Below are 26,614 nucleotides of genomic sequence, written 5' to 3' on the forward strand. Positions count from 1 at the left end.
CATCCGTCACACGAAGGTGGAAACTTCGGAGGCCATTTCAAAAAGTCAATCCAGATCCTGGCATGCACTGATGACAAAGCCATCACTAGTTGAAGGCTCTCCTAGGAAGCAGAAGCTGACCCAGAAGTAAAAGCTACTTCGCATTTGAATGGGGCCGATAGACCCGACGAAGCATTTCTTTCTAGAACGCCCGCAAAGACGGTGATTCCGATATCGGGATGTTGTTTATTGATCTCTGACATTCATTCACACCAATATCGCTAACATTTATAATACTCATATAGACAACCAACTAGCCCATGGAGATTTGGCTAAAGTTTAAAATTGGTTTACTTTATTCTTGTCAGTTGTGTAGTGGTCTGTTAATATTGGTTTATAAACATTCATTTTCACAATAAACTACCGGCACTCCGATCGGCTCTACCACCTTTCCTCGGTGTTGGCCTCTCACAAAATAATGGTTAGGCTATTATATCTGCGACTTAGTTAACCCATAGGCGAATAGTCAGTTCTGCCGATGGGAGTCACGGTTGGAGAGATTTCTTGACCCTGCCAGCTACTTTAGCTTGCGCCTTAGCGATAGTACTGATTGGAAGATTGGTTCCACAGCGAGGACGACCCGGACGATGGTTGCGGCTGCTGCTGTTGCTGCGGTGATGATGTCTGCTGTCCGTAGGGCGAGTAGCCGGTGCGGGACAGATGCTGCTGGGCTGCATTGGTGGAATGGCTAGCGTTCGGTAACGATCCGGTGCCTCCGTAACCGTAATATCCTTCGCCCAGTTCAGTCTGCCGTATCATACCGGCCCGGGGTGAATTAAGCTGTTCGCCGGAGTTTTTGCGCTGTGGGGCAACTCCACCGGCGTTTACCTTTTCCGACAGCAGCTTGCTCATTGGCGACAGCTCCATCGGTTGGACCGGGACGGCCGGTGGAGCGGCGAGGGGTTGCGTTGATGTCTGGGCGGGTGTTAGCGGAGTTGGCGGGGCAGGATTCGTAACGTGCCGATGATTAATGTGTGCCTGCAGGTCACGCTGGGACAGATACGTGCGTCGGCAGCCCGTGTTACCGTACCGTGTGCCACCGTGTGTACACATGAAAACAGTACCGAGACGCGTCTGTTCCACCCGGACCACCTTCTCCTTGCAGCGTGGACACGCCTTCAGCGTATCGGACCGGGCACACTGCAGACAAAACACGTGCTTGCAAGGTATCATCCGACCGTAGATCAGGATCGGATTGTCGCACTGATCGCAACAGTAGATCATCGGATTGAGCACCTTCTCCCCGATCAGGTTGACCTTATGGTTCCAGTTTAGGCGCACCATCGGTTCCGGCGGACCACGGCTGATGGTGGTGAAGGTGGGTGCTTCCAGCTGCGAAATGTCCGCCTCCATGTCGATGATAAGAGGTGCGCTGGTAGGAGCCGGAAGAATGCTCGCATCCGGTAAGGGTTCGGGATTTGACTCGGCTGGTTGTGTGGTAGCCGTCGGTTGTGGTGCAGCTACAGGGGGTACCGGTTCCTTTGCTGGTTCCTGCTCGACGCTGCGTCCTTTGGTGGAAGTGGCCGCTGGGGCAGACTTCTCCGCCGCAGCGGCGTTTTCTTTCGCAGTTTCCTTTTCCGGTTCTGGAACCACCTCCTCCTCTTCTTCATCGGACGAGATTACACGGGTTGCTTTCTTTCCACGGCCACGACCGCGACCGCGACCACGTCCCCGAGAGCCTCTAGCGCGTCCGCGTCCCCTGCCCGACCGCTTCGTACCTCCATCGTCGGAATCCATGATACTTATTTACTACAATACAGTTCCTACAATTGAACTACAATTAGTTCAAGTTGGAGTTATGTTTGTTAGTGATGTTGCTTACTGCTGTTTGCTACACTTTAGTATCGATTTTTCACCCACAAAAGCGCAAAAACTATTGTGTAGATTTTCACCTGCAACACTGTTTACATGTTTACTGCGGCCAGATAAATAAAAAAGTGACAGTTGAGCTGTCAGTGCGGAACATGAGGCGGTGGTCTAGTAAAACGCTGCTCCAGCACTTGTTGCTGGACAGCAGAACGAAATCAGATTATTTAACAATCGCTATCTGATTGAAAATTGATTAAGTACAATATTCTTCGTCATGTTGATTGGTTCTATATTCATTCGAAAACTTAGTCAAACAACTCAATGGTAAGCAAAATTTACGATCAAACCCTCAACTGTCATTTCAAAAATCCGCTACAGTAGAGCCAACTGTCAAACCGAGCGGGACCGAAAAGGTAAACAAAATATTTCACCAAAGGTGCTCTGTTTTATTTTGAACAAAAAAGTTGCAAGTCGCGCTGCAGCATAATCGTTCCGCAGCTAGGCCCGTGTAGGAAGCCCGTAAGTAGATTCATTTACCTTTAACACCCTCGTACGATCATCTACGGCGAGTAACGCATCCATCGTGCAGTTCTTCAGTGTAACGATACGTGTTTTCCTCATTCCCAATTTTGCAGCTTCATTTTACTATGTTTATAAATGTGATTAGAGGAAGTGAAAGTAAATTCCGACCGTGTACGTTTCACTCGCTTCGTTTCATCTCTAGCACGAATGGGTTGTCGAATGGGACAGCAGGAAACACGTTGCACAGTGTTAGAGAACGGTCGTGCATCGTCGGCGGTAGCCACCGGTACGGTGCGGCAGGATTTCGTAATCAACAGCTGATAGCCGGCAATCTGTGGCTGGGACCGACAGCGTCGAGCTACCGCTTTGCCAGCAGCGGTAAAGCTGATGAAGACAAAGGTGGTGCAATTAGCGAGAGCTCCGACAAGCCGAATGAGTCGGTTGCGAAACAGGCCAAGCTGAAGCTACGATCGTCCGATGTGAAGCGGCTGCTGGAGTTTGCGAAATCCGAGCAATGGAACATCACAGGTTGATAAACCGAAGCCGGCGATAACTTTGGGAACAGAACGCCAACTGTCTTCTTCTTTACGCTTTTCCCAGGTGGCATTGGATGTTTGATAATTTCATCCGCAATCACCATGTCGGTCCCGTTTGGGCTGGGCAAAATTCTGGACATCATCTACGCCAGCTCGGCTGAGACGGGCATAGCAAAGGAAAAGTTGGACCAGTTCTGTCTACTTCTCGGGGGGATATTCCTACTCGGAGGACTTGCAAACTTTGGCCGCGTTTATCTATTCAGTAATGCTTGTAAGTAGGCGGCAGTAAGATGAGTTATGCCAGCGCTTTTTAAATAAACCCTCCTACTTCTAGCACTACGAATAACGAAAAACATCCGTGCGAAGGTGTACAGTTCCATGCTGAACCAGGAAGCCGGTTGGTTCGATCGGAAAGGCACGGGCGAGCTGGTCAACCGGCTTTCCTCCGACACGTACCTGGTGGGCAACTCGCTCAGCATGAACCTGTCCGATGGGTTGCGGTCGTCGGCAATGATACTGGCCGGCACCGGAATGATGATCTACACCTCGCCCCATCTTGCGCTGGTGGGAATGTGTATTGTGCCTTGTGTAGCGGGCGGAGCGGTCGTTTACGGCCGGTACGTGCGTAACATTACGCGCGAGTTGATGGACAAGTATGCGGAAATTATGAAGGTTGGCGAGGAACGGTTGGGCAATGTGAAGACGGTGAAGGTGTTCTGCAAGGAACGGTTCGAGAAGCAACTGTTCTCCGAGCAGCTGCTGGATGCGCTCAACATCGGCTACCGGGAGACGAAAGCGCGTGCAACGTTCTATGGAATGGTCGGTGGGGGAAATCGGGCGAGGACTTCTGTACCTTTTACTAATCGAAAGCTATTGCCATCCTCAACAGACGGGACTGTCGGGAAATATTATCATCCTGTCGGTCCTTTACTACGGTGGCACGATGGTAAACAACTCGGAAATGACGATAGGAGCCCTCACCTCGTTCATCCTGTACGCCGGCTACACGGCCATCTCGATAGGAGGATTAAGTAATTTCTACACGGAACTGAATAAGGGTGTCGGTTCGGCCAGCAGGCTGTGGGAAATTATCGACCGGAAGTACACAATCCCGATCGAAGGTACGGAGACAATTACATTTCGTCAGTTCGAGCCTAACACGTTACTTTCCCGGTGATTAATAGGAGGAATCGAGGTTACCACAGCGCCGGAAGGACAGATTCAGTTCCGTGACGTCGTGTTCCACTATCCATCCCGACCGGATGCACCCATCCTGAACGGGGTAAACCTGACAATCGAGCCGGGCACCTCGACAGCCGTTGTAGGACGCAGCGGATCCGGCAAGTCGACCATCGCCTCGTTAATGCTAAGGTGAGTGAATTTGCGTCCTTTTCGAGCGGAATTCCCATTCACGCCTTTCTAGGCTTTACGATCCCCAACAAGGCTCGGTGCGACTGGACGGAACCGACCTGCGTGATCTGAATCCATCCTCGTTACGACGCCATATCGGGGCAGTAAATCAGGTAAGCTCGTGTGCTCAGTTTTGCCTCCCACACGGGACGAGCTAATCGTGTGCTCTTGCTCACCAACCCCAAGGAACCGGTACTGTTCAGCGGCAGCATACGGGAGAACATTCTGTACGGCTTAAATATGGGTGAAAAAATATCCGAAAGCAGCTTCCAGCGCGTGGTGCGGGAAGCGCACGTCGACGAATTCGTGCGGAACTTCCCGGACGGGCTGAACACGCTCGTCGGACAGCGGGGTGTAATGCTGAGCGGTGGCCAAAAGCAACGGGTAGCGATTGCGCGTGCCATCATACGGGTGAGCTGTGAGGCAATGGCGTTTCCCCGCTGTCTTTATTCAAATAATGTTTTCTAACCGCAGAACCCAAAAATACTCATTCTCGATGAGGCCACTAGCGCGCTGGACGCAGTGTCGGAGGAACTGATACAGAACGCCCTGGAACAGTTGACCAAAAACCGTACCGTGCTGACGATCGCGCATCGGCTCAGTACGATCCGGAATGCGACCAACATTGCGGTGCTGCAGGACGGGCGAATTGTCGAGCACGGCAATTACGCGGACCTGATCGCAACCGACGGTGGTGTCTTCCGGGAGCTGGTGCAAAGACAAACGTTCAGCTCGGCTGTCGTTAGCTAATAGGTAATTGTTGTTTTCCTACCTGTTCGATTCTACATAATTAGATGCGGTGTTGTTTCGTTCCGGTTTTGTTGTTATTTTGTCCCTTTTTGTACAACATTTTTTCCCCGGCGTGTTCCGGCACGTGCTGCACGTGGAGCGAAGGACTTCGGTTGTTAGTATTTATTTACTTTGATTTCGATCGAATTCTACAACACAGTTTTAGACATTTTTATTTACTATTCTTCCGTGATTTGTTGAAATATAGGTGGAGAGTCCTTGCTCACACTATCTCTCGTATACACGGGAGGATACTGACACTATTAGATGAATAGGGCAAGGTGGAATCGGGAATGGAGAATTATTGAACAATCAAGAAGAGTTTGAATATTGAAAATCTTTCTTTGGCATCGTTGTTGGCTTTCGTTCTGCAATAGAAGTTGCATCCGATGTATTACAAAAGCTGGCTCCACCTCCATCTCCAGAGAGGCCTTCTGCTGTTCTCAAATCCTTCACAATATTTGTGCAGCTGCCCAGTCGCAGATGCGACAACATCGACGGTCTTCACACGGCAAGACCGGGCCTCAAAACCCATCTGGACCATTCCCCCGACGTGAGGACTGACTGTCCAACTTACTTATCGTCAACGCTAGGCGAAAATCGTCTGGTTTTCCTAGCTGCATCAGCTACAATGGACACCATAGCACCTCTCCATCTGCAGTTTGCGAAATTTTCCTCCGCCACTTTCCTACCGGAAGTCACTGATGAGGGGCAAACATACCTCTGGGTGCCATGAGCCCTAATACGCCGATGATCGATGTGTCGGGAGTGGTGAAAGCGATCGATCGTCTCAAACCATCCTTTGCTCCGGGGTCGGACGGGATCCCACCTTCGACACTGAAGCGTTGTGCTGTCACCGTTGCTCCCATTCTAGTCTCGATCTTTCGAGACTCGTTGAGTTTGGGTATTTTTCCTGCTTGCTGGAAAACCTCGTGGCTTGTCCACGTGCACAAAAAGGGGGACAAGTCTAATGCCTGCAACTACCGCGGCGTTACCTCGCTTTGTGCCTGCACTAAGGTTTTCGAGCTGTTGGTGTACGAACCTCTTCTCGCTGCAGCTTCTAACTACATCAGCGCTAGTCAACATGGGTTCGTCCCTAAGCGCTCAACCACCACCAACCTGGTTGAATTCGTCAGCCTCTGCCACAGAACCATCGATGCCGGATCCCAGATCGACGCGGTTTACACGGACATCAAAGCTGCCTTTGACTGCGTCCCACACTCATTGCTGCTCGTACGATTATGCGTTAAATGATGCTACCATCAGGAGCGCAATAGCTGTGTCAGGGACTTGGGAGTGCTCCTTGACGAGAAGTTGAGCTTCCACGACCAGCTGGAGCACGTCGTCACTAAGGGCAACCAACTGATCGGTTTACTAAAACAAATAGCTCGCGACTTCACTGATCCGGTTTGCCTCAAAATGCTATATTGCTCTTTGGTGCGGTCGGTTTTGGAATACGCTTCAGTAGGAAGTAGGTGGCCTTCCGCTGCTCGTCCGCTGGCCCGGCGCAAACTCCATCCAGCGCAAACTCACCCGGTTCGCTCTGCGCTTCTGGAGGGTGGAGGTGGACTACGCTGGACGCTGTGCGCTACTGGGCCTCGAATCGCTGGACCAACGAAACTGCAACGCCCAGAGACTGTTTGTTGCGGGATTACTAGACAACCGGATCGACTCGCCGGGGCTTCTTGCACCGACCGCAACTTATACGTCCCGCCGAGATCGCTCCGGGCTAGATCGTTGCTCGACGTGGAGGATCGCCGTACCCGATTTGGCGAACACGCTTCCTCTGTCCGGGTGGACGGAGCCCACCGGCCGCCTGGCGAGTCTAATTCACTGCACGATGGTAAGATCATTGTACAGCTCGTAGGCCTCGTCATTGTAGCGGCTCCTCCATTGTCCTTCCACACATACGGGGCCAAAATTCCTGCTGAGCATCTTCCTCTCGAATGCGGCTAAGAGGGCTTCGTCAGTTTTGGACAGACAGTCCATGTCTCAGAGGCGTATGTGAGTACTGGGACTATAAATGATCTGTACAGTCCCAGCTTCGTCCGTCGCGACAGGTATTTAGAGTGAAGAAGTTTCCTCAGGCTGTAGTATGACCGGTTGGCAGCCAACACCCTTGCGCGTAACTCAACATCAATGTTGCAGTCGGTGCTGACTTTTGACCCCAGAGAGAGGTGAAGTTTTGAACACGACTTCGAAGGTGCGGTCACCTTTCTGTCACCTATGACTATCCAGCTACGTCTCATTAAGTCTTGCAAGCCAGAAATGCTAAAGGCAGTTTGATGAGAGTTGCGTACAATATTGAGGTAAAGGCCTCCATCTTGATCTTCCTTTACTATGAGGACAAGGGTCGAGTCATTTACCTGTCAGAGATCCTCTCGTGATGTGTTCAGTACTTCAACACACATCTAGAAGCTCCACCAGCAGACAGTATCATGCCGCTGTCACTCAGAATTGATGATACCTGAAAAGCTCTTCGCCAGCTGAAAGCATCAAGCAGCGACAGAGTAACAGCCAGACTTATCAAGAACACCTTCAATCCGAAGGCGCATTGTTCAGGGGAATCGTGCCTACCAAGGGCTCCACAGTCTCCTGAGATCCAGAAGACTCCCGCAACCCACGAAATGCCCCATATATCGCACACTGATACGGCCGATAGTCCTTCACGGGGAACGAGTCCTTGACTATGCTGGCAGGGGACACCAAATGACACTCGCCATTTTCGAGCGGTGTGTGAAGAAGGAGAATGAACCATGACCTAGCTGAGCTGTTTGGCGATGCAGACATCCTGACGGTGGCCAAAGCCGGAAGGATACGCTGGTTTGGGGCACGAGAGGAGGACGCTAGACGCATGCCCCTGTTTCAGACCCGAGGGAGATCAGATGCAGTCGAGGGTTGAAGAGTCCATGGTCCAACAGCTTCCTGGAAACGGATTGGACACCAGACCATGTGCTTTAGACGTACTCATCTGCTTATGGAGTCTTTAAGCTCAAACGGATGTAAAAAGAGAGCTTCTGGTTTCTGGTAAGATTTTGCAAAGTTTATCCGTTTATTATAAATCATAAAAATGATGTTCCTTAAGTTTAGGTTTCTCCCTGTTTCCTAGAGTGTACTTTTCACAATGTGCTCTGCCGGGTTGCTCGATTGAAAGGTTAGGGAAACGATACGACTACACACAATTTAAAAACAAACCACAAAAAACGTACGCCACATTTTATCGTCCTATAACAAAACAAAACATTACATCGAACACGGACACCATCGACCGGTGGCCATCACCGTCTATAAATGCCACCGCCACCAGTGTGCACCCTATCAACCTAAACAGTCTGTCCGTAAGGGAAATAGTTACGCTACGTTAGCACGATCATCGGTTGAAGCACAGTCCCGTCCCGTGCCGTCCGTTCGAGCTGAGCTGAGGTGATGAGATTTTACAAAGTAGTGGACTGCCCTCCTCGTCGTCTCGCAGTAAGGGTAATATCGGGAGGTTTTCACTCCATCGCACCAAGCATCGCACCCTACGAGCAGTGTTCCAGCTTGAGCTGCCGCCGCAGGATCTTGCCCGACGCGTTCTTTGGAATGCTGTCCAGGAAGGTGACGCCTCCCTCGAGTCGCTTGTACACGGCCACCTTCTCCGCGATGAACGCCTTCAGCTCGTCCTCGGTAACGCGGGAGTTCGGTTTCGTGACGACGAACGCACGCGGCACCTCGCCAGCGACCGGATGCGGCATACCGACGACGGCTGCATCGACCACCGATTCGTGGGCGCGCAGCAGCTCCTCCAGCTCGGCCGGTGGCACCTGGAAGCCCTTCACCTTGATCAGCTCCTTCAGCCGGTCGGTGATGTAGAACTGCAGACTGTCATCGTAGTGCGCGATATCGCCGGTCCGCAACCAACCACCCTCGATGATCATGTCGTCCGTTGCCTTGCGGTTGTTGTGGTAGCCCTTCATCACTTGCGGGCCACGCACCAGCAGCTCGCCGGACATGTTCGGCCCGAGTGCGGTGTTGGTCGGGTCGTTCAGATCGACAATCTTGGCCTGCGTGCGGGGACAGGGCGATCCGACGGACGCGTAATTGCGGGACCCGAGAGCGCCCATCAACACAACCGGAGCGGTTTCGGTTAGCCCGTAGCCCTGGATGAACTCAGCGTGCGGGGCGCGCGCCGTGAAGCGTTCTGCGTCCGGCGTTCCCATCGGGGCGGCTCCCGAAAACACGTTCCGGATCGATTCCGTGTGCTTTGGCTTAACGCCCTCGTGATGTCCAAGGAAAATGACTGCAAATCAGAGAGAGAGAGAGAGAGAGAGAGAGTTGTTTGATTAGAACACACACTCACTCATTGGAACTCATTCGCGTGGTCACTCACTTATCGGTGGTACGAGATGCAGCACCGAGCCCTTGTGCTCGGCGAGCGCATTTAGGAACGTGTCGGGTTTGAAGTTGGGCAAGGTAACCAGCTTGCAGCCCAGCTGCAGCTTCGAGATCATCGTCACAGTCAACCCGTAGATGTGGAAGAACGGCAGCACACACGGCAGCACGTCCTGGAAGGTGTCCGTGGTCGGCAACACGACCGTTCCAGTGCCAGCCTTCACGCCAAGCATCTCACTGTTGGACACCACGTTCAGATGCGTCAGCTCCACGCCCTTCGGCAGACCGGTCGTACCGGAGGAGTACGGCAGAAAGACGACATCGTCCGCCGTGCGGTCATGCTGCTTCAGCTCGCTGTAGTGAATACCTAAGGACACGATGGATAAGCTTACATGTCTCGAACACTGCAACAGACAGGTCGTAGCCGGTGCTTACCTTTCGGGTTGGCGAGCTCGGCAAAGTCGATCGCACCGGCCGGAAGACTCTCGTCGTTAGTGCACCGGATGCAGACGATCGGTATGTCACGCTTGGCCTGCTCGGCCGCCTCCTTTAATACTGCATAGTTGGACGCTAGCCCGATCAGTATCTTCGCGTCACTGTCCACGAGCTGTCGGGAAATTTCCTCTGCGAAAAGGGAGCGCATTGTACAGCGAGCATTAGCAAACCACGGGACAGCTGATCGATTGTTGATGACAGGTGAATGTTATCTTCCGCACGTCCAAGAACCGCTGACATATATTACCAGCTGAATCACTCCCAAAAAAAGGGCACCCACCAACGCTTATCTCGGGCAATTGGTATAATTTACCACTCTCGCTAGATTGTTACCCTCGGATATGGGAAACCGAATCGTAAAAGCAATCGATACTGGTTCGTGGGCTCAATTTTGCTGACAACGCACATGATAAGCGATGAGTGGCCTATTTTCTTTCCGTGTTCCGTGACCGTGGTGGACAAGAAAGAAGGAAGTGATCGGTTCTGTTCCGTAAGCTCGCTCGCCCCCGCCCGATAAGAGCACGCCATTCAATTAATGATCGATAAGGGCCGCCTTTACACACACACACACACACGCGTGACTAATTGGCGCCTCGGTTTGTGAACCCGTGAAGATGCTCGACTCGCGCTACACCTCGGTACAATTGAGCGTATGATAAACCCGTGAGTTGCTTCCCAGTCAATGGTCCCTATCAGATGGTGTGACAACTCAGCACATTGCGGGGACGAATGGAGTGGGGGCGCTTGCTTACCTGCCGTGTAGATCGGATTAATGGTCGTCACAATCAGACCGGCCTCGATGGCGCCGAACGTGACGAGCGGGAACTCTGGAATGTTGGGCAGACAAATGGCAAGCGTGTTGCCGGATGTGAGCTTCAGCTTGCGCTGCAATCGAATCGCCAGGGCCGCACAATGATCTCGCAGCGTTCCGTAGGTGTAGCCACGCCCAGTAATGCCGCAAACCTGAGGATGAAGTCGGGGAGCATCGGGAAGAGGCTATGAGCTTAGAATTTGTTGTGCCTAGTAGAAAGTGTTGCCTTTCGATAAGAATTCTAATCAGCTTATTGCTTACGCAAAAGCATGCACTGGGTTCGCCCAGATTTGTCTGGTCCAAGAACCAGAATCGATTCCCTGCCGAATGGGACCGAATTCGCAACCAAAACCCCCCATTCCGTTGAGGGTCATTCATTTAACCTACTCGTTCAATTGGCGCGTTGAACCGGTCTGTACCGGAAAAAATCATTCGCTGATAACCGCGTCGAAGGCGCGCGCGTTATTCCCCCCGAAAAAAGCCTCCCAAATTGCCAACTTTCGGACGAGTTGCGTGTGCTATCAGTGCTATGAAGTGTAAATTGTTGTAGATAATGGAGGCTCAAGTCTGGTAGACATCATCCTGCACTTTGATCCTCCCCGGGTCCGCTGAACACACGAGCGCGTACAACAACATCCCGAGAGTACATCAGATAACGCGCCCATCTCCCCGGACTGACCAGGTCAAACCAAAAGTCCACGGTGAATCGCCGGGACGGGATGCAAATAAATTATCTCATAAAACAATTGGCTAACGACTTGACAGCTTCACCGGGGCCCGTACTTTGAACCTCGCTGATTAGAACCAGACCAGGTACGGCGGCAGGTCCAAGCGCGACGGAATCGATGCTTACCACGGCCGTTTTGTTGGTCCAATTGCTGAACTGATCCCACAGGTACCGGTCCAGGGTAACTTGCGGTATCGGAATGTTGTTGCCGTACAGCGAGTTCTGCTCGAGCCCGTTCTCCGGTGGGAAGATTGTGTCCTCGAGAAACTTCACCTGCCGCAGCGTGCTAAGCAGCGCCCGGCGCTGGGGCAAGGTGGGCTGGCTCTCCGCCAGACACCCGCGGGCCGCAAGTCGTGCGCAGCGTCCCATCCACATGATTGAGCGCGGTGAGGATGTTGACGATCGTAAGGATGAAGGCTGATAAGCTGCTGTTGTGCAAAATTCGCCGACTCACAGAGCAAACGAGCTGACCGAGTGTGGAAGACCGAGATTTCGGGTGGAATTGTTTATGGCCTGTTGCTTTATATGGGTAAATATTGCGCACTGCAAGAAAGAGAAAAGAGGAACGAGAAAAATGTGAACATTAACATGGCGTACAAAATGGCGGCAGAATGACTCTTTAAGATGCTGGTTTATCAAGCTTTATGAAGATACATTTGTAGCTGGCAACGCTCAAAAAACCACACGCCACACGTTTAATCATTTAACGGCGTACGTTTGTGCTCAATTGCTGGTGTGCGTGCAGCTTTGCCCCGTTCGATAGCGGTTGCGTGTAACACGTGCTCCGTTTGCGTGGATGGGAGCAAGTGCCGGAAAAGACATCCCACCCTATTTAAAGTAAAAAAGTCACCGTACAGTTTAGGGCGCATACATCGGAGGATATCTTCCCCAAGCGAGCTATAATGCTGTCCGGAAGCTAAATTTAGCCACCTCTCCCTCTTTGTGTGTGTGTGAGTTTACAAACAAACAGCTTCAATTATTCAATGGGCCAAGAAGATGTTGCAAAAGATGGTCTCCTTGCGAAGGGAAGCAACAAGGACAAGCCCGAACGCTGCAAACATGAAAATGAGGTCAAGAAAGGTAGTTCCGTGCAGGCCCAAGCACCGGGACCGGATGATGTAAAGGCACAGAGCTTCGTTTGACATATCGCTTAAACGGATGTCCGCCACCGACTGACTTGGCTGACTGAATGCATCCCCCCTTCCCCCACATCTTGGAGGTCTAGGTTTCGCTGTCGAACGGGCTCTGTTTACGGAAACAGTGTTTACCCTCTAACCTTGAGGGCAGAGATCGTTGTTTTCTTTCGTTCCGCAGCTAATACGGTCCCCAGGGCCGATTTCAATTTTGGTTGACGTGGCGCGAAAAACAAGAGCGCTGTTTGAACGGGTTTTCCTATTCGCCAGCAGTCTTTTCTTTCGGGCTAGTTGGGAACCACCTCCACCCGATAGGGGCACGGCCGTGGGCGTGTGAAATGAATATTTGAATTTTTAAAACAACTGTTCAGGCACACACACCTGCAACCCAACCAAAAGGGGGGAAAGGATTACACCGTTTGTGGACACTAGCCAATCTCATTTACGTTGATGATGTTTACCGGCACTTCATGGACTTCATGGTCATGGAAAAAGGTGTATGGTGGTTCTCCTGTGTCCACTTTCCCGCCCCAGAACCCCTTTTTAGAGTATTCCCTGGGTAAAGTCAACACAAAACAAACCACTCCAGCAGGGCCAGCGTTTCTGTTCGCTTTTTTCGGTGGAGCCAGATGCGAAGTTTTGCTTAATTATGACAGCCCAAAGCTACCGGAAATAAAAGCGCCAACGTTATCAATCTTTTCCCGACAGTTACCCCCCCCCATTCTTTCATTGCTCGCATCCTAGTCGTCAAAGCATTGGAAGGATCTTGGCGGAACTCTCTTTCTTCCTAACCGTTTGTATCACAGCATCTCATTATTATCAAAGGCTGTCAAGATGCGGCACCACTTGCGCTTTTCGAGTGGCAGCTCGGGGAAAAAAAGGAATGTCCACAAAGGAGCACACTTGAGCGGGGGGGCGTGCTGAAGTCTTCTTCAATCAGCGACGCAACAGGGTCTCCTGACAGCAAGCTTTAACAAGAAAAAAAGTGCTCAGCTCGTTGAAAGGATGAACGATCGCGCGTTGGGCAGAAGAGTAACGAGAAAATACTTTAATTACCCTACATCCAATTACCACCGCCGCCGTCACCAGGAGGAGCAAGCAGACTCGACCGGCTGCGACTGTTTGTTTGAGTTTCCTCTATAAAAGCTTTGACACTTTGGCTCCACCACCGGAAGAGTGTGTATCCTTCCCCGAGTGGGAAGAGATTCTTCCGTTTTTTCCTTTCTCTACATCATAAATTACAATAAAACGTGCGCTTCGGTACAAAGCAAAGAAAAAAAAAATCGTTCAAAACGGCACGTGCTTAATCGAGCGCGAACGGGAATAGTTTTCGATGAACCACTCACTGTTGCCACTGGTACTGTTGACGAAGGAATGGGGCCCATTTGTGGCGTAATGAGCGGTGATGAGATGATGTGCTCCGCATGGCATTAGAGTGCGGAAAGGGGCTCAACGTTGCTTGCCTTCTTTAAAGCGAAGTTTTAGTTTTCAACCTCAACTTAGAATGCTTTAAAGCGATCTCAGCACATTCCGTTTCTGTTGATTCACTGTGATTGTTTCGTTTCCCACAAATCGTTTCTCGGTAATAATGGCGGTTTGACGGTCACATAGACACGCATGTGACAACCGTACGGAAACACAAGTGTAGAGGCAGCTCTGTACGCTTGCTCACTTGTAGCTTCATAAGAAATAATGATCGTATGCTTCTCATGCTTGTGTCTACTAACTTGGATGTAGCTCCACAACTAGTCACTGCCTGGACGATTAAGAATCTCTAGCTATGAACTGTTTCCTAAAGGATTGAAGACCGCTTTACTGAGGTGATGTAGAATTTGCAAGCTAAATCAAGGATTCGAAGGGATCTCACTATCACAAGTACTTCTTCGTATGAAGGTTCCCACCGGAATGGGATCCATAGGACCATAATTTCTGATGCTTTCCCAGAACACTTGAGAGACCAGCCTTTTTGTTCCCATGAAGGAGGCTCGTCTCCCATCAGATGTTGACACTGGAATTACTCTTGAGTACTTTATCAATCCGATCAGCATAGCGGCACTTGAACCTCCTATAGTAAAACTCGTACTTATGAAACAGCAAGCGACACGTTGAGGGCGCCCAGTTCCCGAAGTGCAAAGTCCGATTGTACCAATAAAACTGTCCATCACTACCACTTCCCGCGTAGCGCACTAGCTCCACCGGCATCACCTTAAAACATGCCCACTATCGATTTCTTATCGGTACGATCGTCTGCGTATAGGCCTATTCGCCGTCCAAGCGCAATCAAATTAGATAAGGCTGCAAATGGCGGCCATTGTTTTGCTGTGGAAGGGCAAAGAAACCGCCAATTTGTCCCACCAGGATTTGAGGGCTCTGGGCTAGTGCGGGGTGTTCTGGAAGCTGTTCTGGAACTAGTTGTTGACTGTGGTGGCCGCTTATCACGCGACGAAAGCAATATTTGCGACCGACTTCCTTATCGCCGGCGGGCGCGCGCGCGTACACGCATCGGAAGAGTTTAGTAGAGAAGAGTTTAGTTTGGTGCTAGTTGTGGAAAAATTCTTATAAAACTCCTAAAAAACATAGATAGGTAGGACTTACAAGCGGAACTAATTAGCGATCGTCTTGCGTGTTTCTGTTGTTGTATAGCGATCAACACGATACGGCACCAGTTAATTGACGATACTCGCTTGTGAGAGTGTGACACTCTCGATCATTCTCTCCCCTTCATCGGTTGACACAGATTCGTGTTTATCCCTCCACCGCACGCACACCGACGACCAAACAGCATACTAAAATATGATTTTTTACCGGTTCCATCCGGCGGCTCGTAGCATGCGAGGGAACGCGCGTCGTGTTGGTAGGAAGCTGCGGGACGGGAAACCCACACAACGCACAGGGTGTTGATCTTTGGCTGATCAAAGTCCACCGTTTTGTTTCTCTTGCATGCATTTTTATACATCTCGAAGCGAATGGCGGGCTTCGGACTCCGCTCGCCTTCATTCATGAAACGTGTGTGTGTGTTTGTGTGTGAAAGGTTGTATGATCGCGCGCGCGAGCTGTTTAAACAAAATGTTTCAAAATACGCGTTCTTGTTGTTGTTGTTACCTTTCGCTCTATCTACAAGTTTATGTTTGGTGCTGCTGTGTTACTATTACTATTGTAAGCCTGCGAGGCGCGTATTCGCACGATAATTGCAATCTACGTTTTGCTAGACGTACACAACGACCGACTAGCCGCACAAGCAACCATCTCGTTCCGAGTGGACGAGTTTTAGCAGTCGAGAAGAGGAAACTGGTTCCAGTGCGGGTTACTTCCGTGAAGAACGAATAACCTTCATTGCCAGTGTTACTCGTTGGAGTAATGTCTAAAAGGCTTTTACACGCATTCTCTACAAAAACAGAGCAAAGAGAGATCATTCAACTGAGTCATGGGAATGCACTGAAGGGTTAATGCGTTATCGGTGTGGCCTTCAAAGGCCAGAGAATCTCGGTTTCTTGTGTTGATCCATTCCCCCCAATACGTCATCATTACATCGTAGCGGGGCACCAACAATTCATCCGCAAGCGAGCACAGCACAGAGCAGCTCGATCCGGCTCGATCTCGCCATTGAGCGGAAAGTGAAACAACTCGTGCACGATACGGTGAAATTTATGCGCGTTTCGAGTGACGGCTACAACACGGGATGGGCTAATTTTAGCCGGCGGCCTATCAACAACCGCAGCGCACCAGCCAGCGAGCTCTCTTCCTACAGAACGCGGCCCCGTGTAATCGGACGCCCAGCAGAGCAGCAGCAAGCGAACAACGAACAAGCGGGCATAACGCAATTCAATGACCGCCGCCGGGTGTGAAGAACCGCGAAGATGCGTTTCGCCAAACGCAGATTGGTGTAGGTCATGATGTTTTGTGCAAATGGGGGATGATATCGATAAACCGCTCTCGCAGACGAGTGCCGCGTCCATGCAGCATGCATGGTGGTGCATACACAATTCCAACACAACGACGCACACACACACACCTAAACTCACCGGCAGACACCTTGTCACACACTATCTCTAACTGTTTGGCGTACCTGTTTCGCTGTAATAGATCACTCTCACAAGACGCTGTGCAACAGGTACGGTGACGAGAGGAGTGCACTTTTATGCGGGTTGTTCACAACACGGAAAAGGAACTAGCGAAACAACACAACAGCAAAACGGGGGCAACTAAACCACACGGAGCTGCCAACAACTGGGCGCTGGAAATGATCACTCGGGAGGTTTGTTGCGTATTGAAGCGCTGCGCGGTTGTGGCCCGGTGTAAATATAATGTATTGCCTATTTGCTAAAGGGGTCGATACACGGTGATAATGCCCGTTGGCATTGTGTGCTGCTGCTTGGTTGGCCTAGGCCAAAATATGGCTTATTTTACGTCAAAAATGGAATGATTGAAGTCATTTCAACGACTCAAAATGTATGCAATGATTTAGTTTTGAATTAGGCTGATAGCGTGAGGTAAAAAAGCCTCAAATTGTTCTGCAAAAGATATTTTCAATCACACAATCTACATAAAATTATTAAATAGAAATGCTGAAATATTTCGAATTACGAACACTCAAGCTGGGGGCTATATACTATTCCGGTCTATAACTTTATCGGCTCTCTTCCAAAAAAGGCGAGCCAGTAACTTGTTTAAATGAGTGTGTTTGAGTTCACTTTTCATGCCATTCTTGGTTTGGTGTTTAAGAATCGCTCAGAGAATATCGATATTATTTCAATCGGATCATCTGGAAATCAATTAGGAAGCGTTTTTGAATCATTCATTACACAAATAATCTCATGACTTTAAGTTATACATAACAATAATTCCAAATGCAACGTTGCTGTCGTGTACAAGCACCTTAACCTGCGCGAAGATGCTCTCCCTCGTTAATCTTGTGCGTGGCTCTCTCAATTGCGCCGATCGTTTCGCGCTCGTCACAACCCTACCATCGAGTAAAGAAGCTGCGCTAAACACACAACTACACACGCGTGCAAAGGGTACGGAACCAGGGGCAAAAAAGGTTTGTTGGTTTTTTTTTTCAAATAAGTTTAATAATTTCTGGTAAAAGACTCGAGAAGGCCCCCCCTAGAATCTTTTGTGTGCAGCACTGTGGCCTGTCATTTTTGTTGTACAGTGGAATTTCTGTATGGTCAAAACCCATTTGATGTAAACATTGTGCATTGTTCCTTAATACTGTTAATAGACAGCGAGTAGAACTTGATACAATACATTTTAACAAGTGGTTTGAGATTATGATATTCTTATGTTTCCTCCTTTGCTGAATATCAATGCAAGGTAACAAGTATTCATCGAATTACTGTTCCGTTACCGTCCGAGAACGCCGTGCATGTTTTAGGCCCGATTGTTCACCCCTAGCGCGACTGAAAACTAGTACGAAGCTCCTGTAACTCAAAATGAATGGTAGGGTTAGCGGAGAGGGGATTTTAATCAAATACATTGTAACAAGTGGTTTGAGATTATGAAATTCTTATGTTTCCTCCTTTTTTGAATATCAATGCAAGGTAACAAGTATTCATCGAATTACTGTTCCGTTACCGTCCGAGAACGCCGTGCATGTTTTAGGTCCGATTGTTCACCCCTAGTGCGACTGAAAACTAGTACGAAGCTCCTGTAACCCAAAATGAATGGTAGGGTTAGCGGAGAGGGGATTTTAATCAAATAATAACAATATTTTATTCGACTTTCTTCAACCAATTTTGACCACACTGAAAGCACACTGAAAGCTCACTGTGAAGCTCTCGCAACGTGTACTGCGGATTGCATACCTTTAGGCGTAAATCCTACAGCGCCTAACAAATTTTGTCAGGGGGGGGGCCTTCTCGAGTCTTTTACCAATTGTACAATTTCAATGGTAAAAATGTTTTTTGAACATTTTGTTTCCCTAATTTCGATGCTCAGGATTTGTACCACATTGTGCACTCATCACTGTATCAATCACGCACCTTGCACCATACACAACCGAATCCACATACACACACGGTGCCTACATTCAGGGGTAAAACTTGTTGATAGAAACGCACTGCATCATGCTCCGGATTTCATTCATTCGTCTCCTTTAACACCGTTTTTTTTTTTTTTGCTCAATTCAATCCTACCAAATCGTATTTTTTCCCACGATTGTGTTAATTTCACCCACACGAACACCAGTGTGTCAATGACGGCGCAATAGAAGGCTTCCTTTTTCTCACCTTAGCAAGATGTGCTAAAACACAACACAATCGCTCGCTCGGAATCGTGGCAAAAATCGTACAAATCTCACACACCCTCGAGCACTGCACTATTCTGCAAGCATTGCAATTGCAACCGGACCCGAGTGGACAGATACAAACTTGTGTTTACATACAGCGGGAAGCGACTGTGTGTGACACCTTGCGTTCGCGACGCTTGTTGACAAACAGATTGCTGGCCTGTGTTCCTGTGTGCGTTTCGATAGGTGTGTGAGGTTAGTGGGCCGGAGGGGTTCCCACGTTCCTTCAACCCGTATTTGTGCGCTTCGATGGGCTGGCTGGCTGGAAAGGATCACAGTTGTCTTGCCTGCTTGGTGGAAACGGACATGCGTAGTACCAACACTAGGCAGCGTTTGCGTGTCCGTGCGTCTAGCTGTTGTGTGGTTGTGAGAAGGTAATGGGAAGCTTTACAACACCGTTCCTTACGTTGAAGGAAAGCGAGTGGAGATCATATTACCAGAATAGATTATTGTTTTGTGAGCCGACGTAGAAATAAAAACAAACAAACAAAAACCTTAAAATGTAATTAAAATTTTAAATATTTACAATAATACACCATGTCACTGGATTCTTGTAGCAATTTCAATCAACAAAATTACCTTTAAAGATTTTTCCTTCTTTTAAATAAACAAAAACGAACAAATCATAAATGATTGATGATGCGGCAAGAACTAAACCTTTCGGTCTCAATCTATGGAAAAATAAGTTACTCAGCTCAGAAGAATCTGTTTTGCAAACAAAAGAGGGCTTCTCGTCCAACACATGCGGCCGTGGATGTAGTAGAACGTTCCTCAACATTTCACAGGTCGTATACTAACTGTGTGTTTACGATGTGCCCGTCCTTGCACTTTCATGGTGGGGCAGCGGTGGACATAACTGGGATTGGGAAATTAAAAATATTATATTAATTGAACATTTGGGGGTGTGAAATACATTGAGAAAATGTTTTTCTTTTAATTTTTTAAATTAAATTCTTTAAATATTTCCTATCAATACTTTAACTTCAAATTTGACAGTTGAATTTTGCCTTAAAGTATGCAATCTGTATAAAGTTATACCTCAATATTTTTTTAGAACAAAACAAATTAAATAATTAATTCTAACGCCTCATTTAACTCTCCAACAGTCACCCTGTGTTGCACGGTAAGCAACAGAAAAGTAAATTGAAGCTAGCCGTTTTCCCAACCGTAGAAATGAAAAGTTCCCTTAGAGCATGGGAAAAAGAAAGAACAATCACACACACATGAAAGCCGAAACGCACCTCAACCCTACCGAGTGCGCCTGCCCAGTATGACAGTTCCGAAGGATGTGCTAGTCCGTTCCGTTGGCGTGACGGAGACGCCCTGCCCGAAAACCGTACCAATCGCGAAGGCCAGAACGAGGGCGCCGTGGTCCCGCAGGATGTGGATTCGGCGAGACCGATGGCGATGGTTTCGGGTTTGTGCAGTCCCGAACGGAAGTCAGTCTACGTTGAGGGCGCAGTGAAGCTGGGTGCGAGCAAAAAACCCGTCTCTATACCGTCGCGCGGTCGTGGTGTGCTTGTTGAACGGATTTGTGTCTAGCAGCAGCAGCAGCAGCAGTGTGTGGTGTGTGATACCCGAGACCAGAGGAGAGAGAAATTAGTAGCAAAACGCATAAAGCTTGCCACAACACGGCCTCACGATTGTGGTTGGTTGGCTGGCTGGCTGGCAGTGTCCCGTGTCCATCGTCTGCGATGCTGAAGACATAATCACATCCGGCGGAAGTGCCCGGAGCCTCATTAAAGCTGGTTTCAGTGAGAAGCGGTGGTGGGCAAATTGTCCAAAATTGTCAAGGTAAAGTCGATTCCGAACCCTTGCTGGGTGCGTCCAGTGCAGTGCTGCCGGAGCAGCCTTCCAAAGGCTTCCTCAACCTCTAAACCCTAGCTGGCGACGTGTCACTGCCGTGCGCCAGAATGGTCATTCCGTAAGAGTTTGTGTCGGAGTGTGTGTGTCGGTGTGTTTTACCTCTTACATTGGGCAGTGCTTTGTGTGTCGCGGCCTTCGGGAAAGCAAAAACTTTCGCTACGCGGTTTTTCGTTCGCCACCGCTCACAGACACAATATCGGTCGATCCTGACAGGCGGCGGTCAAGTTCCCTGGACGGGAATTTACAGTCGCGAAGGCCGTGTGTGTGTGTGTGTGTGGTTGTGTGGAAAGTAAGTTCCGAAAGCGGGCGGACGGTAATGACACACCGCAGCACACTCACGCCCCACCGGAACCGGAACAACCCGCACCGGAGCGAGTGAAATGATGATAAATGAAAGCAACACACAGCGTGTGTGCGGGTGCGTGTGTGTGTGTGTGTGTACTAAGTGGCTATCGGGTGCGACTGTATCGCGACTGCCGGTGTGTTAGTGAGCTCAGCGCGTATACTAGCAGTTACGCCACCGACCTGATCATAGTGTACCCCGATGCGTTCTGGTGACAGCTGCCGCGCTCCTCACCGGTTGCAGGGGGGTCTCAGTTACATGTGGCATGGTTGGTGGGCTCTTCAAGAAGCAGATGAGGGTTTCAAGTTCTAGCCTTTCAGTTTTAGCCTTAGTGGACCAGTCGAGCAGCGTTCCTCGCAATCTCCGCGAACGACCAAACATTTGCGTTCCGAAATTAGGATTTCTCTTTGTTCTTTTCCCCGTGACTGCGCGGTCCCCTGTTGACGACCCGACCCGTGAGTGCGTGCGTGAATGCTTCCTGTGTGTGTGTGTGTGTGCCTGTGTGTAGTGTGCTTCTTATTACGCCCAAGGTGATTCTAGGTGGGCCACAGACCGGGTGTACACCGGATTGGCGTGGCGTGTACTAGCGTTTGAGGAAATGACTACGCTCCACCAAGGATATAGGGGAGCGTTTCGTGATAAGGTCCTTAAAACAGAAGACGGGCGGGCTCGCAAAGCATAGGACGCGTCGGCCATCCACTGCTGGAAGCGGGCGGTTTGCGTTCGTGTGCCTGCGTGATGATGACTTCCTTTTTAAGGTGCCGTAGATGGTTGTCGGCTGCGTCGAGTGCGTGTCTGTGCCGTGCGCTCGTTAGACAGTGTACGAGGCAAAATAAGGCAGATAATCAGATTATAAGCAGCCTGAACGGTCTGAATCTTAATGCGGTTATAAAACGATGGCGGGACGCACACACCGGAGCTGGATGGATGGATGGGTGGCACGTTAAAAGGCGCACAGGGTTCCTCTTTTGCCGTGCACAAGTCAGGGTACATGGCCACATCACAAGAGTGCTCTTAAATCGTGCGATGCACTATCGAAGGACTGGTGGTGGACTGTGTTACTGCAGCTTTAAAGTTTCTTCCCCGGTACGGGCTTCTCTCGTTCGTTGGCCCAAACTCCCAAAGCGCCTTCCGACACACCGAGCTTCCGACGTCCACAACAGTATATAGATGAAACACCCCACCGGGAAAGTGCTTCTATTCGTGAGCTCCTCTTCTGATATGGCTGAGATTTTATGGGCACGTCTTTATGTGTCCACCATCCCGAAAAGCGGATGAAAGTTATTGAGCTTTATGCTTTGAGCCCAACCAGCGGGTGGCAACGTGTGAAGGCAAGTCCACGCTGGGTCTTCAAACAGGGCCCGGTGTGGGACTGCAGAAGAAATCATTCGCTATGACAAAATTAAACTTTCATTCGCCCTCCGCTGTGACGCCCGGGCGATCGCATCGGAGTCGGTGTCTATCAATTATGGACCCGGCACGCTGACTAGCGCCACAACCCGTCCGTCTCGCGAGAGTTCATGTGTGCGAACAAGGGGCACGTTGTGTGTTCAGCCTTTTTTGGGTCAAGCGACGGGGTGCGATCTGCTATTTTTGGGAGGTTTTTTTTCGAAAATCCCATACACTCGAAGGGTCATAGCGCACATTCTAGCGCTCCGCGCTTGCGGCATTCCGGGTTCTGCTGCATTCGCTTCAGTTGCAGTTACTAAATTTTGAATGGGTCATAATGGTTTTGATTGCCTTCGTGGATTAGGTTTTGCTGCCAACTGCAAACCTGGCACGCCACAGCGCTGGCTGTCGATTAGTTTTTGCCCTTCGAAAAAGCCGTCCCGGGTGAAGATTAGATTCGCACTGTATGAATGTTCTGCTTCTGTGCGTCGCTTTTTTCTTGCTTGCTTCGTTCGTTCATTCCTTCCCGTGCACCTGTCCACGTTATGTAAAGGGATGGTTTTGTTGAAGCAAAATGGAACGCAAATTACACTGCTCGAACGTAATCTTGTACATAATTTACGAGTTACATGTGGATGTAACTGGAACGCTTACACAAGCGCCCTATGCCACGCTACTGGGCCAGCTCCAAAAGGAGCAAGTTTTAATGGTTCAGCTTTGCCTTGGTAGTTGAAGTTAGAGTTGGGTAGCTTCAGTCAGGGAACCAGCGCTAGAGAATGTCTAATAGTCGCTTGTGCTGAAAAGCATTTTGTATTTTTAAAACTCAAAGTTTGAATGTGGGATTGTATTTCTAGCTCTGGGTATTTGTGATGTTTAGTTAGGGTTTCTGGTTTGAAAGGCGGCAAGGGTTTGAACCGAAGCCTAATTTGCATCACTTTTCGTGCAGAATATAATTCACTTGCATACTTTTAGGGGGAATTGTAGGAAAAAATGGCTCGTTTGGCAACACACTACAGTTGTATAAATACGCCTAAAGCTATGCAATTTGCATGACCAAAAAAAATACCTAGCAGGTCCTTTGCTTAATGTAAGGATTGCCAGAATATGGCGGAGCTTTCAAAAACCAAACAGCTCTCGTGCATAATAGATTATACAATACGTAGAAAAGAGCTTTTGCTTCTCAAAATGTGATATGCTCATAGCCAGAAAGAAGAGAATTATTATGTTTGGAGCTTCCATTTTCAAAGCTATAGGACTTTTTTTTATTCCTATAGAACGGCCTGTACTGTATTGCTAAAAGCTATAGGATTATTAGGGTCAATTTGGTCCCAGACGTTGTGAAAAATCTAAATCACTCACCCAAACGCCTGAAAGTATGCAATTAATTTTCCACCATCTTTAGTCATGTTTTTTTAATATGTTTGCATACTTTGAGGAGTAGATTTTAATAGCCTCCATTTTAAAAAGATAAATGATTCTCAGGATCATAATCAAATCATATGAGTCTGAGACTAATTCAATGCATGATATTGTAAAAAAAATGTTTAAGCTTACGCCTGAAGGTATGCAATTGTTTTGCAAAATATTTTGTTGAATATATTTTTAGATTTTTCCATACTTTTGAGAGTCGTTGTTAAAAAAAATCATATTACAAACAGCGAGGCAAATTGAACGCCCAAAGCTATGCAATTCTCAATACAAAAAAGCACCTCCCTAATCTTTCGCTCAACGAAACGAGCACGATAGAATACCGCCAGGACTGCGAATGGTTGTAATCAAATTGATTTGCTGTTACCGGCTCAATCAATCCGAAGCCATTCATCCGGTAAAGCGATCTAAGCGTCTTTGATTTGTTGGTGCCCCACCATCAAAAACGATGATAAATCATCCAATAAACATAGAATCTTCCAACGAGCGTGTGTGGAGGTTGCCGTTTATCGACCATCGGGGAGGGAAAACACCGGGAAAACCAGAGAAAAAAAACCCTTCATGTTGATCCCGGTTCAACATAATAGTTGTAATTACCGAAAAACCACCCAAAATCCATGCCAGTAGCCGCTCGGGGCTGCCGGATAATGTTAACCCACTCGATGATGCTGATGACGATGCTGATGATGATGGTTCTGGCGCTGGCTTTAGGCCGAGAAACAGTGCAGTCTGTTAAGTACAACACACACACACATTCGCTCCTGGCCTAAAGCTTACACAGGTCGTTACCGGGTACTGGCAGGAATCCTTTGCATGGCGCTACACGTGTGTGTGTGTATGACACGCCACAAAATGGTCGAAAGCAGCTTGTCCAGGTACGGATTTTGTACCTTGCGGGAAAATGTATGATGCTGGCACTCTGCTAGTCCCAGCACTCCGGTACGATGAAGCCCGCCTGAATTGCGTTGTCTTGGGAGTGTTTGGGGCGTTTCGTCTTTTTGTTTCTGGAGAGAATGGAGAAAGTGACCAGGTTTTCGGGGGGTTTTTTTCTGTGCTCGCCCCGAGAATACGTACTTTATGAAGCTCATATTTCTATTATTCTTTGGCAGCCCTGAAGTGGAAGTGGGCTAAAATTATTTCAGTCCCCTATCAAACACACTCACACAGGCAGCTTGAGGTTTGAGGGTGGTCCGTTGGAATGGGCCCAGCATTTTTGCTGTTCTCTGCAAAGGAAGGTAAGATGGCCAGATGGTAGGAAACCTTAAAAAAACTGCCAGTGGTCTGGAATTCGCACCGGTGGGGCGGTGTTTTATAAGGAAAAAGTTTCATTACACAGCGCGAATGCTTAAACCCTTGAAAGTATTTTCCTCCAGTCGGGCGAAACAAAATCACGGGTCCTGTCTTGCCGGGAACGAAGTGAAAAGACAAACAGAGAGCCAACTTTCTTGAAGCGCATTACTATAATTTGTCCTATCGGTCGATGGACATCGTGATACAAATATAATTACGCACAATCAATCATGATGCCGCCGGGCCGGTTGTTGTGTCGTTCGGAAGGAATTATTTTCGCCGCCGTGTCCCAATTTGCCACTACTAGTCGCAGGGCGATTACGGACACACGCGCCACATCCTTGCACGAGCGTGGCAGAAATGTGCCGTCTTGAGTGCTGCCAGCAAACCAAGCTCGCTAGGACGAAGATCCGGTTACGCCCGGAATGTTTACCGGACTCTCTTCAAAAGGTTGGCAAAGCTGGAGTGGCAAAAACAAAACGGTGAAACAAAATGGCGAACAAAAAAAAAAGAGACGGACACAAAAGAAAGCATCCTCCACAGCAGCAGGCAAAACATAAACCGTGCACCGGCTTAAGATGGGTGATGGTTGGGGAACGCTAGAAGGGGGGAGGAAGAAAATGGTCGTGTCGGAATCGTTTGGAAGATGGCAGCAAGCGATACCCGTGGGGACCAGGGTAGCACTCGAACTAATTTACAAGATACGAAAAAGTTAAGTAATCTTATTTATTGCCATCCCTTGCAAACCGCACGACACAATAACATTCCCTTCCATAAAGCAGCCCCGTAGAAAGACGCGGTCGGGAGGGGGGATGGAAAGCAGGGTGGGTGGGTACACCCTCGAGTTGGAGTAAATTGCGCCGGACAAAGTCGAGGTCGAGGTGCAACTCCGGCACGGTTTGCGAACTGCGGAGGCAGCGACAGCCTTGAACCGCCCGTGTGCTTGAAGACGCAAAACGCTGACGTAAACGAGCGATCAGTCTGTCGCCTTCGCCGGCCCGCCCGACACAGAACATCACCATCCTTTGGGGCATGATGTTTGGACGTTGTAAGAGAATAAGGTGGAAACAAAACAAAAAACAAAGCGAGAAGGAAGCAACCCTAGAAACCGTACGATAATGAGACACACTCACACAGGGAAGTGATCGAAAGGATTAAAGGCACTCCATGGCTCCGAACGACTGGCCCGGAAGTGACCTCCGGAAGGGGTCACCCCCGGGAGCTTTGGAGCGGTGGGCGAAATGGGGAAGGTAAACTAGTTTTCCCGGATGAAAGTCAAGCGCAACCACCATTTCGTAGGATTTGACGCAGCAGTGGCAGCAAATAAATCAAGCAAGTGTCACAAAAAGGCGCCCCCGGGTTAGCCGATG

General features: G+C 49.2%; 4 protein-coding genes across 16 annotated transcripts in view; 2 read left to right on the top strand and 2 right to left on the bottom strand.

The window, feature by feature from the left end:
- Positions 1-205: 205 nt before the first annotated feature.
- Positions 206-2,000, bottom strand: LOC118505077 (E3 ubiquitin-protein ligase Hakai-like). 2 transcript variants are annotated; one of them, XM_036040364.1, is made up of 2 exons: positions 1,862-2,000; positions 206-1,802 (listed from the first exon to the last, which is right to left on the bottom strand). In XM_036040364.1, exon 2 carries the CDS (start codon positions 1,774-1,776, stop codon positions 574-576), a length of 1,203 nt encoding a protein of 400 aa, XP_035896257.1. In that variant the 5' UTR covers positions 1,777-1,802; positions 1,862-2,000; the 3' UTR covers positions 206-573. The 2 variants fall into 2 exon arrangements, with proteins under 2 accessions (XP_035896257.1, XP_035896259.1); XM_036040366.1 differs by having other exon boundaries at positions 206-1,813; positions 1,862-1,981.
- A 239-nt stretch (positions 2,001-2,239) lies between these two features.
- On the top strand, positions 2,240-5,430 carry LOC118505051 (ATP-binding cassette sub-family B member 10, mitochondrial). The gene is made up of 9 exons (XM_036040324.1): positions 2,240-2,367; positions 2,484-2,898; positions 2,971-3,177; positions 3,241-3,725; positions 3,796-4,027; positions 4,091-4,277; positions 4,330-4,429; positions 4,503-4,727; positions 4,791-5,430. Exons 2-9 carry the CDS (start codon positions 2,496-2,498, stop codon positions 5,064-5,066), a joined length of 2,115 nt encoding a protein of 704 aa, XP_035896217.1. The 5' UTR covers positions 2,240-2,367; positions 2,484-2,495; the 3' UTR covers positions 5,067-5,430.
- A 2,696-nt stretch (positions 5,431-8,126) lies between these two features.
- On the bottom strand, positions 8,127-19,053 carry LOC118505054 (probable 4-coumarate--CoA ligase 3). Of its 4 annotated transcripts, none has more exons than XM_036040330.1 (6): positions 18,870-19,053; positions 11,636-12,052; positions 10,724-10,934; positions 9,912-10,100; positions 9,475-9,843; positions 8,127-9,384 (listed from the first exon to the last, which is right to left on the bottom strand). In XM_036040330.1, exons 2-6 carry the CDS (start codon positions 11,882-11,884, stop codon positions 8,627-8,629), a joined length of 1,776 nt encoding a protein of 591 aa, XP_035896223.1. In that variant the 5' UTR covers positions 11,885-12,052; positions 18,870-19,053; the 3' UTR covers positions 8,127-8,626. The 4 variants fall into 4 exon arrangements, with proteins under 4 accessions (XP_035896223.1, XP_035896221.1, XP_035896222.1 ...); XM_036040328.1 differs by lacking the exon at positions 18,870-19,053 and adding an exon at positions 16,709-16,952; XM_036040329.1 differs by lacking the exon at positions 18,870-19,053 and adding an exon at positions 16,665-16,923.
- A 1,313-nt stretch (positions 19,054-20,366) lies between these two features.
- The window catches only part of LOC118505039 (potassium voltage-gated channel protein eag), a 40,356-nt gene continuing 34,108 nt past the window's right edge, over positions 20,367-26,614 (top strand). For 5 of the 9 annotated variants that reach the window (XM_036040280.1, XM_036040289.1, XM_036040288.1 and 2 more), the window contains exon 1: positions 20,367-20,722. The gene's annotated coding sequence lies outside the window, so the exon portion shown is untranslated. The remainder of the gene's footprint in view (positions 20,723-26,614) is intronic. The other 4 variants (XM_036040282.1, XM_036040283.1, XM_036040284.1 and 1 more) reach the window with 3 other exon arrangements.

This window comes from Anopheles stephensi, chromosome 2 (assembly GCF_013141755.1).
Source record: "Anopheles stephensi strain Indian chromosome 2, UCI_ANSTEP_V1.0, whole genome shotgun sequence".
NCBI classification, from domain to species: domain Eukaryota; kingdom Metazoa; phylum Arthropoda; class Insecta; order Diptera; family Culicidae; genus Anopheles; species Anopheles stephensi.

Coding starts and splice junctions, on each gene's coding strand:
- LOC118505077 (XM_036040364.1), bottom strand. CDS start 1,776: ATGGATTCCGACGATGGAGGTACGAAGCGGTCGGGCAGGGGACGCGGA.
- LOC118505054 (XM_036040330.1), bottom strand. CDS start 11,884: ATGTGGATGGGACGCTGCGCACGACTTGCGGCCCGCGGGTGTCTGGCG. Junction 10,101..10,723: donor TAATCCGATCTACACGGCAG/GTAAGCAAGCGC, acceptor CCCTTTTCGCAG/AGGAAATTTCCCGACAGCTC. Junction 9,385..9,474: donor GCATCTCGTACCACCGATAA/GTGAGTGACCAC, acceptor TCTGATTTGCAG/TCATTTTCCTTGGACATCAC.
- LOC118505051 (XM_036040324.1), top strand. CDS start 2,496: ATGTTTATAAATGTGATTAGAGGAAGTGAAAGTAAATTCCGACCGTGT. Junction 4,028..4,090: donor GTACACAATCCCGATCGAAG/GTACGGAGACAA, acceptor GGTGATTAATAG/GAGGAATCGAGGTTACCACA. Junction 4,430..4,502: donor ATATCGGGGCAGTAAATCAG/GTAAGCTCGTGT, acceptor ACCAACCCCAAG/GAACCGGTACTGTTCAGCGG.